Below are 12,377 nucleotides of genomic sequence, written 5' to 3'. Positions count from 1 at the left end.
ACCCAATGGTCTAATGCAGAGCTTTCCCAAGTTGGGTCTCCAGCTGTTGTTAGACTACAACTCCCATCATCCCTGACCACTGGCCGTGGTAGCTAGGGAAATGGGAGCTGTAGACCCAACAGCTGCAGACCCAACTTTGGGAAACCCTGTTCTAATGGAAACCGAGCAATGGGCCTAGAAGCAATATCTCTTGACATACAAATTGTCTCATACAGAATCAGACCATTGGTCCAACTAGTCTCTACTGCCTACTCTGAAGGCCAGACTAGATGTGCACTTAACATATGGTAGACTGTAGCTTATTTTGTTTTCTTAAGTAAGGACAAGGGCAAGGGAGACCCAATTCTTACTGTAAAGGCAGTTCATGAGAAATGAAGTCTTATATCTGCACCCGACTACTGGGATTGGAATGGAGATCATTGCCTCTCCCTCCCCCAAATATATTGTATCTTAAAGGACTAGGGAAAAGTCCATTTGCACCAATGATTCCCCCTCCCCACACCCCTAAAGCTCCTAGTCCCACAATTAGTGGCAACAGTATGGCATGGAATCTTTATTTCAATCTTAGTGGGAAGTGGAGAGATAATCCCCTTCCACCGCAGGTTGTCTTTACAGTGAGAATTGCTCCTATAATTAGTGAAGAAAAAACAATATGCATAACAACCTACAATCTATTTAAGTGCCTACTAGTTTAGCTTAGCCAGCCACACTCCAAAGACTCAAGCATAGATATATCCTAGCCCAGCTATTGGAGAAGCTTCAAATGGAAATGCCTGGGACATATCACAGGAAAAGCATATGCTTTGTCATTGAGCTATGAACCCTATCTTCCAACATCAGTGCTGAGGTATGTGCTGTTTGTGTATGAGGGGCCAGCTTCAATCCTAGCATCTCTAAATACCTCAACCTGAGACCATTGATTGCTGACAACTCTGCTGTAGGTCAACCACTGGACTACCTCATTTTAAGGCTGCTTCTTGTAACCTACGTCTTATACTCACACGTAAATCCAGGGGGAAGGGAAGTATCTCAATGGAAGAGCAGAAAGCCCCAGGTTAAATCGCCAGGTAAGCCTAGGAAGGACACCTACGTGAAACCCCCAAGAGCTTCTGCCAGTTAGTGCAGACAATACTGACCTTGATGGATCAAAGGTCTGACTTAGTGGCCTGGTTCTCATGTTACACTATGTCAAACTCTGGTTTAATGTGTACATGTGAGTGCACAGGTACTCAGGGAGGAGAGTGGCCATTTAGCTCATCTGCAAAGATACAGGTTTATTGAATAACAACCTCACTATCAGTTGAGGTAGTTAGAGGTAGTATTGGTAGTTAGAGTGACAGTTGTAGTCGTTGTGAATGAGCCAGATTTCCTTGTGATCACATCTGAGGGATTCCTGTACCTAAGAATTCAGGAGGCATCAAGGTGGATTGTTCTTACACCACATACTTGGTTCAGCTTGCCCATTCCTGTGTTGTTGGGCCAACTTATTATGAGGCTACCTTCCAAGCATTGATTTAGGAGCCTTGCTTTAAGGCCTATTCTGAATGGTTTCCATGCAAAATGTGTTCCTTTATGTTACCATCTTATAACTTCACCCTTTCTGTCTTCCTCCTGCAGAGTAACGATGCCTCAGGGAGCGCTTGGAACTGGCTATACTTCATCCCCCTCATCATCATTGGATCCTTTTTTATGCTCAACCTTGTGTTGGGGGTGCTTTCTGGGTAAGTATGTAGCACACCTGTCCTAGACAGAGCTTGAAATTGCCTTTCTCAGCCCTGCAAATGAAATGAAGTTTAGCAGCAACTGAACACCATGACAGGGTTCATTTCTACCTTTGATCTTCAAACACTCACTGTGTAGCTCTGTGTCTTGATTTTGTGTAGCTCTGTGTCTTGATTTCTTGATTTTGTTTCTCTTCTGTGCCATTCTTTACAGAGAATAAGGCTATCAGTGGCTAGTAGTCATAATGACAGTGTACTACTTCCAGTAACAAAGGCAATATGTCTCTGAATACCAGTTGCTGAGGATCACAAACAAGAGAGTGCTGTTGCACAAACATCTTGCTTGTGGACTTCCCAGAGGCATTGTTGTTGTTATATTTGTACCCTGCCCATCTGACAGGGTTGCCCAAGTCACTCTGGTTGGCTTCCAACAGATATAAAACATAATAAAACACCAAACATTAAAAGCTTCCCTATACAGGACAGCCTTCAGATGTCTTCCAAAAATTGCATAGTTATTTATCTCCTTGACATCTGATGGGATGGCATTCCACAAGGTGGGTGCCACTACCGAGAAGGCCTTCTGCCTGGTTCCCTGTAACTTCACTTCTCGCAGTGAGGGAACCGCCAGAAGGCCCTTTGAGCTGGATCTCAGTGTCTGAGCTGTACAATGTGGAGTGGAGCTATTTCTTCAGGTATGCATCTGATTGGCCATTGTGGGAAAAGAAGTCGAGACTACATAGGCCTTTGGTCTGATCCAGAAGGGTTCTTCTTATCTCTTCTTATTCCTCTTGTGATTCAGCCAGAGTCATGGAGAACCTCTAGCAATCTGTCCCATTCTTACCTACAGGGAGTTTGCCAAAGAAAGGGAGCGGGTGGAGAACCGGCGAGCATTTCTGAAGCTAAGAAGACAGCAGCAGATTGAACGGGAGCTCAATGGCTATATGGAGTGGATCTCCAAAGCAGGCAAGTACCGCTCCATGCCTCTTAATCCCACATGCCCTCTTCTGCTATTTGCTGCACTTCCTGGCTTTTCTCTTGGAAGCCGACTTAAAGATTTTATCCTCTGGTTTGAGTGTGACAGCCAGGTTATTCTTCTTCTTCACATTGCTACCTTTATGACCAACAAAATCTACACTACAGGTTCAGTTCAAGTGTTTTGGAATTGCTGATTTCTCAGCTTTGCCTTATGGGAAACTCCCACAATCTTGCCTGTCTCTGTAGCAGAGACTGACTGGTGTGTTAAGCCAGGCTCTGAGCTGTGAACATGTGAACATGAAGTTTATCAAAAAGTGCTTCAGACCTACCATAAAAAACAAGTGGGGGAGAGATTTTGTGTTAATAGTTGCTATTTACTTATTTCACTGAATGAGGCTTTTGTTAGATAAAATTGTAATTTTGTCCAATACATGAAAAGTTTCCAGCATTTAAGAAACATCTCAGTTTTGTAATTTTGCTTTTGGGATCTTAGAGGGTGAACTTGAAGAGTTGTTTGTTGAAGTTTTGTTCTGAGAAAAATATATTTGACTCTTTCAGCTGAATATTTCAATTTCAGTGAATTAATAAAATCAGTTTAACTTGCTGCTTGTTGCTTATAATGATTACTTATTGCTTATAATGATTACTTACTGCTTATAATATTATGTACTAGTTATAAGGGTAAAACAGAAATAAATTCAGTATAAATATTTTGACTTGGAAGTATCTGGTTCAGAAAGCCTCTGAAAACAGAAGCCAAATTTTATGTATCTTTTAATCACTGCTGTAATTGTGGATGAATCAGAGGACTTCATGAACCCTAATAAGGGCCAGACTATTTGTGATGTGATTGTCCATGATCTGGATCTTCTCTTTTTAATGTGTTTGTTTTTTACTTGTCTGGAGCTGCTAATTCAATCAGGGGGAAAGCACTTGAAGAAGGGAGTGTTTAACCCTTTCCTCCCACACCCTTCCCCAAACTAAATTCTTCCCCCAAGCTGTTCTTGGCTTCCAAAGTTCGGGGAGACATGCTTAGTATCTGTGCCTGTGTTTCTGTACACCTCTGTGTAGCTAATAGCTGCACTAGAGTTGAAGATGTTATTTAAAGAATGGAAATGGTGTGGGAGAAAAGGGTTGAAAACTACCTATACAACAGTACTTCGCCAATCAAATTCATAGCCTCACATTGTTACCCTGATCACTGATCTCCTTATTTGTGTCTAGTGTGACCTGCATATAATGCACTGAGCTGAGCTTCTACTTTGTGAGTCTAGTGACAGAATCAGCGACCATGGTGCATGTCACACTAGGATGGGTGCTGATGGGCACTGAATGTGGACATCAAATGACATGTCTTCCTAGGATTTTGTTTGGGTCAGGGGTGCATAGTTATCCATATACAACTTGCAGCAGAATTCTTGTCTCTGCACAGCAGATCTAAGAAATCTCAGGTTGTGTGCACTGTTCACAGCACAGCACAGATGGAGAAGTGATGTCAATGTACGTAACCCCTTGCCATTTGCCTTGCACTGACCAGCACAGCGTATGGGTGGTCACCCCTTAGTTTCATGAGTGGTATTAAAAATATATAACAATATGTGTATGATAGGGAGACATTTTGAGAATTCCTGTGATGCATATTCGGGTGTATGTAAAAACATCCCCAAGGCCAAATAAGAAAGGTGCCCTTCCTTTCACAGGTTCCTGCCCAAGTTAGTTTGTTCACTTGGCTTCCCTTTTCATTGCATGAGAGGTGGGTTTCTTAGGGCAACTGTCTGCCCAAACATGTTCTGGAGCTACCCATCTCTTCTTTGATGCATTTGCCTCACTTGCCTCCTGCAAAGCTTAATGCCGCCCATAGTTTAATTTCGCACATTTGTCTTAGAAGAAGTGATCCTGGCTGAAGATGATATAGAAGGAGAGCCTCGTCACCCCTTTGATGGTAAGCCACCGTCTTCTATTTTATGCGGGAGCAGGAGGGAAGCAGCAAACTAGCAGTCACATTGGGATGTGGGCTTGATCTACTTTGATTATGGACTGTATAAGGATTGTTACATTCAAGCAATGGAAATACAGCAACTGTGGTTAACTGGGCCATGAGCCTGAAAACAATAGCTGAAAATCATGGCTTATCCCAACAGGTGGTATCATTGTAGAAAGATCTTCTACCCTAGTAGAGGGACTTGTTTTTTCTGCTGGTGTGGTAAAGTGGATAGACTAAAGGGCTTGGAGACCTAGGTCCGTACCTTAGATCAGTCATGAAATTAGGGCCAAATGTTACTTGCAAGTGTGTGTTTGTAAATCTTTGTGACTGCTTTATTTATGGTAAAGCAGGTTCAAGAAGGAGCAATTACAGGTGGGAAGGTGTGGATAAATGTTAATTCTCTCCTTACTTGCTATTTTCCCACTCCAGATGCTTGTTTACCCTTGTATATCTTTAACCCTTCAGGATGTAAAGTTCCTTAAGGGTATAGTTGCGGGTGATTTGGAGGGGGAAATTGTGCGTAAAAATGGTTTAAACTTCCTCTCCTTGCTTTTACCTCTCTGAATTACTGCCTTTCAAATATGCTTTTCCACAAACAAAGGACTGTCAGGGTTTTTAAAAAGGATGTTAACACGCAGCATCTAGGTTGGTCCTCAGTAGGTGAGCAGGGAATCGAAAGTGGTTCAGTCTACTTTGCTTCCATTTGCTCCCAATTAGGTGAGTGGGGAAAGAGCATGAACTATGGGGTCACCAATGTGGTGCCTACAGGCCCTTGAAATTTTGCTGGTGTCCACAAAGCCTCTGAGATCTCACCTGCTCTCGCTCCATATCTCCTTCACCATGAGGTGGAGAGAGGGATTACCTTTTCCATCCTTGAGAAGAACATATACTGGTAGCTGAAGGGGGGAGCAGGAAGGCTATTGTTCTTTCCCCCTTTCTTTTTCAGTTTGAAGTGCTTGTTCAAGGTTCAGTTCAGAGCCTGGTTGCTGAACAGAAAGCAGATTAAGCCAAAATGTAGAGGGAGAGGGCAGAAGGGAAAGGGGAACAAATTGGAAGACTGGGGAGAGGAAAATCAAGTTGCTAGACAGGGAGGGGAGAAGAGAGAGAGAGAAGGCATGTGTGCTCGCTTATGAGTGTGCACACACACACACTGGATCCAATAAAACGGGTCTTCCTGGAACTGCATACTTTCCTGATAGGTTCCCCTCCTTAAAGCCACTATCAAGTCACAGATCAGGTCTGCTTCATTGGCTGAACCATAAAAATAATGGATACAGTTCTTTCCAGCTGTGTCATGGCACAAAGATACCTGGATCCAATACATTAAATGTTATGGACAAGCATATTTTTAAATGTATGTATATATTTCATAAAAATTGTACATCACCTGATTGTAATTACCTCAAAACTGCCATCAAATCATAGGCCACACCTGTGTTCCAAAATGTGTTCTGTGATTTGTTAGTAGTCTTGGTGTCATCCTATGTAAAAATCACGAGGGTCCATGAGGATCTGTGTCCTGGATCAGTGTTTCTGTGATTTTTACTGTGCAGACCACCAATCTAAGCTTTAGTTTGATAATGGGTTATTTGGGGACCCCATGTAAAACCATACAATTTCAGGAAGGTCTGTTTTAATTCTAATGGATCTGACTTTTTTCCAGATCTCATGGAAAAGTAAAGTCTGCCTACATGCACACATCTGGGGATGGAGATTTACCAAGAGAGGGAGGTGGGAAAGAAATAACCAGAGGGGTTGGTCCCCACAGCACTCTGTCAAAACTCCAATTGTGTTAACAGGCCCAAAAATGTTGGTAGCCTGAGGTAGCCTGTGGTGATCTCTTTGCCCTTTTCACTGCTTAGATCAGGAGTGGGAAACATTTCTCAACCTGTTGGTTGCATTTCTTCACGGGCAGCCGTGTCAGCCAAATGCCAGGGGTAGGTGGCGCAATAAGTGAGCCTCTTCTTTTTATACAGTAGAGTTTATTCCAGCCACATGCAACAGCAGAGGTTTCTATACCTCCTCCCTATTTTTCCATCCTCCAAGCAAGCAAGAGCCATGAAGACATTTTCCAGGTAGGGAAAAGGGCTTGAGGAGGAGGCAAAGCAGGACTGGTGATTGGTGCAGCATGTGGAGATTCCCAAGGGTCAGATAGAGAGGGCTAGAGAGCCATAGACAGCCTCTGGGCCTGAATATCACCACCCTGGCTTAGGTACTCTATATTAGGTGGTTTATAAATTCTTAAAACAAAGTAAGTAAAAATAAATAAATATCTTTTGATTCTGATGAGTCTAATCAAGGGACCTTGAGGATAATGTCTGTTTTTCTTGCGATGTTCCTATTGTTGGAGCTCTTCGGAGGGCCACAATCAAGAAAAGCAAGACAGATCTGCTGAACCCAGAGGAAGCAGATGACCCGCTGGCTGACATCTCCTCAGTGGGTAGGTCAAATAGGCATGATGGGGTAGGGTGAGGTGCAAGAGTCACCTACCGTTTCAGACTCGGTGCCTACCATTCATCCAGACATACATTTGGGGACCTACTTACTAATTCGTTACCATCTATGTGTATGATGCTCATCTTTGTTGCTACTTACCCAAGATCAGGGCATGGCCCCGTAGCAAGTCTTGGTCCACTAGCAGAAGAACAGTGTGAGGGCCATTCCCTAGGAGGAGGATTAAAATACATAACTAAGTAAATATAAATGTTAGCAGACTGCAACAAATGTGTGTTTGGGCACATGCAAGTGCTGTTGCTCTGTCAGAGACCCGATCACGTTTCTAGTGCTGCTCCTTATAACAAGCAGCAGTTACTGTACCAATTGGCATTCTTAATTGCAAGTCTGCAACCACTAGCACCTTCTGTGGAATCTTGTCAGTCTTTCTATTGCATAGGACAGTGCTTGGAAGGCAGACAGTGAATGACAGGCCACCATATTGCTTCTTGTACAATATTTACTTCAGAAGTGTGGCTGTTGTTGGCGGCAGCATACCAGGCCAGGGAGGCCTTTGCTGTCATGCTTAATAGAAGTTCTTTGGCTATGACCAGCATCAAATATCTTGTGAGCAGCAAAGAAGGCGCACCTGGTGATCCTCTTCAGGACAAATGTAGCTGATGAGGCCACGCTCTGTAAAGATAAGAAGACTTCTTCCTAATAGAGGGCTATAGTTGGTTATGCCTATTGAGGATCGAGATGAGACCTTACTGGCAATGAGATATATTCTACATCTACCTAGTGCAGGGCCAGAGACTTTCCTGTGGTACATTATGTGCTGTCATTGTCACAGAAAGGATACTGGGTTGGATAGACCACAGGGTTGAGCCAGTTTGGGTAGGTTAAATGCCCTAAGACCTTTCTCTTTCTAATCTTTGTCTCTTCTTGCCAGGTTCACCCTTTGCTCGAGCCAGCATCAAAAGTGCCAAGCTGGAAAACGCTACTTTATTTCACAAAAAGGAGCGGAGGTTGCGTTTCTATATCCGTCGAATTGTCAAAACTCAGGCCTTTTACTGGACAGTCCTCAGTCTGGTAGCTCTCAACACTTTGTGTGTTGCTATAGTACACTATGACCAGCCAGAGTGGCTATCTGACTTCCTCTGTGAGTACTAGAGCCCCTGTACTTTCATTTTACATGGGGAGCCCTCCTGATCCTTGTCTAGTGGGAGTTAGGGAAGCTTGTTCAGTTTTTACTATAATAGGCCCATCCTCCTTTAGCCATGGACATTTATCAGAGGCATAGCCAGTTACAAGACAGTGATAATGGGTTCTGTATGAGGTCCGTGTGATTAAACTCTCTTTTAAAGTTAGCATCTGTATTAACTTCAACACCTGGATATTGTTGTTTAGTTTTATTTATTTTTATTTATACTCAAATATATTTTAATTCAGAAGGTATCCTTTGATCTCTGCTATGGGAAGGAAATTGCTGTATAATACATCACCATATTATGTTGAACCTCTCTTTTAAATCTGGTTCCACCTTTACCAACAGACTGAAGAAAAGCAATGCTCAGCAGCAATAAAGAGCATTAGTGCGGAAACAACCCATTTTTAGTCTTCCGTTCACAGGATTTTACTTTATTTTAATTTTGGTATGGAGGAGCATTCAGTCATGTGACTCCCACCTGCAGTCTGAAGGAATACAGCCCAGTCCCAAATTTACCAACCTCAATGAGAACTAGGTCATGAAGATGTATGACTTCTGGATTATATTTTTTAATTCTGACAGGAAGATTGCTGTTTGATCACTATTTTAAGACCATTTATGCCTTCTAGGTTGTGTGCCACTACCCTGTCGCCCCAGGAGTCCTTTCCTGTGCTGGGCTGGAAGAGCATCATAATTCTGATGGGGGTCTATTTCTTTATCTCAGCACTTATTGCTACAGCAGATGATAATTGCTGATGTTTCTCAGTTCATGAGAAAGAAATCTAAGCTTGTTGTGATGCAAGGAAATTGTCAACAAAGTCTCCTATGCTATGCATGCTTACTTGGGAGTACGTCTCATTGAGCTCAACAGGACTTACTTTTCAGTAAGCCTGTATAGGATTGTGCTGTAAGGGACCTTTCATGTTCTAGAGCAGGGGTGGTGAACCTTTTTCAGCCTGAAGGCTGCCCACTGCAATCTGGGCATCCTTCCAAGGACCACATGCCAGTGGTGGGCAGGGCCAGGAAGGAGGGAGTAATAAATGTAATTTTTACCTTTCTACAGTAGGCTAGTTTCCATACACCCTCAAACACCTCTCTGTCTTCTCCATTCAGGTGAGCAAGAGGCATTATCAGAGTTCAAGGATGCATTGCATCCAAGCAAAAACCCCAAGGGCCAGAAAGAGAGGCCAGCTTTGGGCCCTGAGCTTGCAGTTTCCCACCCCTGGTCTATTGCGCTTAGGTTCTCCATAGGATCCTTCTAGGCCTCTAGTAGGTGTTAGCAGTTTTTCAAACAATAACTACTATGTATTTTGGCTTCTTTCATCTAGGGACACCAAGAGAGGCTGCTTCTGTTTAATTAAGTGGGGGATCATTAAAGGTTGAGTGAGGGGTGGTTCGTGCTGTGGAAACAGATGGGGGGGTCATTTTGTCATATGGAAGAGCTTGGCTCTGACCCTGTACCTCTCCCTATTTCTCTGTTTGTTTCAGACTATGCAGAATTCATTTTCTTAGGGCTCTTTATGTCCGAAATGTTTATAAAAATGTATGGGCTCGGAACGCGGCCTTACTTTCACTCATCCTTCAACTGCTTCGACTGTGCTGTAAGTCTCTCTGACATGACAGGACTTCTCTTGTTGCCTGCTCTAGTATCAGACTACAACCACTCTCTTAGATCATGCGCTCAGCTACGTAGGTGAAGGCACACTAGCATGCAGATGAGCAAGCTCTCTCATGAACATCTTTGCTCCAGATGTTATTGGGAAGTATCCCATACCCACAAAACATAAACCTGTCCCTGTGGAATGGTCCCAGGTGTAGCCAAGTCCACCATGAAGTACTGTACTACTGACACCATTGTTGTGCTTTTGTTGCCAGTTGGAGTTTTAACATCAGGGTGAATTGTGCATTATGAACTCTACTTTTAATGGATATCAATCTTGAATTGCTTTTAGCAATGAATAACAGTATAGAAGTGCAATAAATAAAAAAATTAGATAAAATAGATAGATGATAGATATAGATAGATAGATAGATAGATAGATAGATAGATAGATAGATAGATTCAGATGGTTCCTAACAAATCTAGGATTTACTGTCCCTGCTTCTTGACCTACTTGGGTAGCAAAATCACCTTTTGCTTTGGTTATATATATGACTGGAGGCTGCATCTTGCATCATGATATATTTACAAACTGGATGTGCTCTCACATTGAAGCCAGGTTTGTCCATTCTCAAAACTTGAGCTTGAACAGCTTGATTACTGTTTGAACCCTGCCAGCCAAGACACCAGGTGTTCAAGAAACAGTAACAAAAAGCAACTTCCTGCTCACAGCCAATATTATGATTAGGTATGTCTATTATGATTAGGTATGTCTGACATATGTTTTGAACTTTTATGCTTAGCGATCCTAAGTCTAATTGTGGAGTGAGCAGATGCAATGTGTTATTATTATATGACAGCTGCAGAAAGCTTTGTGTTTGCTGCATGTTTATGAGCCGGAGTTAGGATTACCAGATGTCCAGGATTTTAGCAAGATCATGCATTTTTAAATGCCACAGCTTCATGCTGTTCTTATTTTTCAAATCTTGATATTTGCCCATCTAGTCCAGTGCTGTCTCTTCTAACTGGCAGCAGCTCTCTAGGGTTTCAGGCATAGGTCTCATCCATCACCAGACAGCCAATCCTTTTGCCTGGAGGTGCCAGGGACTGAGCCTGTGGTCTTCTACACATAAGGCATGTGCTATAGGCACTCTCCCTATGCATATGGAGTATACAGGCTTAAGTAGATGGATGAGTAATCCTCTGTGTGTGTCTGTGTCCATGAATGCTGGCAAAAATTGTCTAAAGCATAGCCTATAATAGTGTGTTACTAAACTCATTGACTTGGTTTTTGGTAGGTTATCATTGGGAGCATCTTTGAGGTGATCTGGGCTGTGGTAAAGCCTGGCACCTCCTTTGGGATCAGCGTCTTACGAGCTCTCAGGTTACTGCGTATTTTCAAAGTCACAAAGTAAGTTGTTGTTGTTGTTGTTTTATATCAGTGCCCTAAGTGTATGTGCATGAATTAATTGGCAGGAAGACTGAGTGTGCTGTTTGTTCGTGTCCCAACATGTGCTTACTTGTGCAGTTGTGTGTGTGTACACAGTGTTGCATACAAATACAGTGGTACCTCGGGTTACATACGCTTCAGGTTAAATACGCTTCAGGTTACAGACTCCGCTAACCCAAAAATAGTACCTCGGGTTAAGAACTTTGCTTCAGGATGAGGACAGAAATCGTGCTCCAGTGGCGCAGCGGCAGCAGGAAGCCCCATTAGCTAAAGTGGTGCTTCAGGTTAAGAACAGTTTCAGGTTAAGAATGGACCTCCGGAACAAATTAAGTACTTAACCCGAGGTACCACTGTATGTATATGTTCTTACACACTGGAAATCTGCAATTTGTTCTGCAAGCATATATTTTACATTGTCAAAAACAAATAATTATTTAGAGCAATTGAAATATCTAAATTTAGCTTAAGAAGATTTCTTCGTCCTGCTGCATCTATAAGAACAACTTTCTGCATATATTTACAATGAAACTGCGATCTGCAGAATGTTCCTTTCACTGCTGAAACTGCCACGTCCTCTGTGTCCAAAGGGAGAGGCATTTGGATGGAAGCGAAACATCAAACAAATAAAATAAACAATCCCTTTTTTTGATGGTTTGCTTCAGCCTATCTAAAAAGGAATCTTCAGCTAGCAGGCAGCAGAAGCTAAATACCACTGGAGTGTACATCAGTTTAAGAAAAACCAGGAAGCATTAACGTGCTTGGTGGAAGCCATCTGTATATGGATCAGGAGATCGCTGCCTTTGTATATAGTCATTAATTTCTCTAACAGTAAAGATGACTTTACAAGATGACCACAGTTGCATTTCCCTGTAAAATCTGGCATATAAAAATTTGCTGTAAATATACCATTGCTGGGTTACCCAAAGCATGGAGATGAAGCAAAGGATGTCACTATAAGTTAGAACTGGCAGAAGTCTTATTGAATGAAAAGAATTTAGGAA

General features: G+C 42.6%; 1 protein-coding gene across 4 annotated transcripts in view; it reads left to right on the top strand.

The window, feature by feature from the left end:
- CACNA1A (calcium voltage-gated channel subunit alpha1 A) overlaps positions 1-12,377 on the top strand; it is a 259,869-nt gene that overhangs the window by 142,005 nt on the left and 105,487 nt on the right. For all 4 annotated transcript variants that reach the window (XM_081181633.1, XM_081181634.1, XM_081181632.1 and 1 more), the window contains 7 exons: positions 1,618-1,721; positions 2,572-2,687; positions 4,585-4,641; positions 7,028-7,123; positions 8,069-8,278; positions 9,815-9,927; positions 11,225-11,337. In XM_081181633.1, the coding sequence (XP_081037759.1) occupies positions 1,618-1,721; positions 2,572-2,687; positions 4,585-4,641; positions 7,028-7,123; positions 8,069-8,278; positions 9,815-9,927; positions 11,225-11,337 (809 nt within the window). The remainder of the gene's footprint in view (positions 1-1,617; positions 1,722-2,571; positions 2,688-4,584; positions 4,642-7,027; positions 7,124-8,068; positions 8,279-9,814; positions 9,928-11,224; positions 11,338-12,377) is intronic.

This window comes from Podarcis bocagei, assembly GCF_964188305.1.
Source record: "Podarcis bocagei genome assembly, chromosome: 2".
NCBI lineage: Eukaryota > Metazoa > Chordata > Lepidosauria > Squamata > Lacertidae > Podarcis > Podarcis bocagei.
Note: the sequence above shows the minus strand (reverse complement) of the source record. Positions and strands in the feature narration are given on the sequence as shown.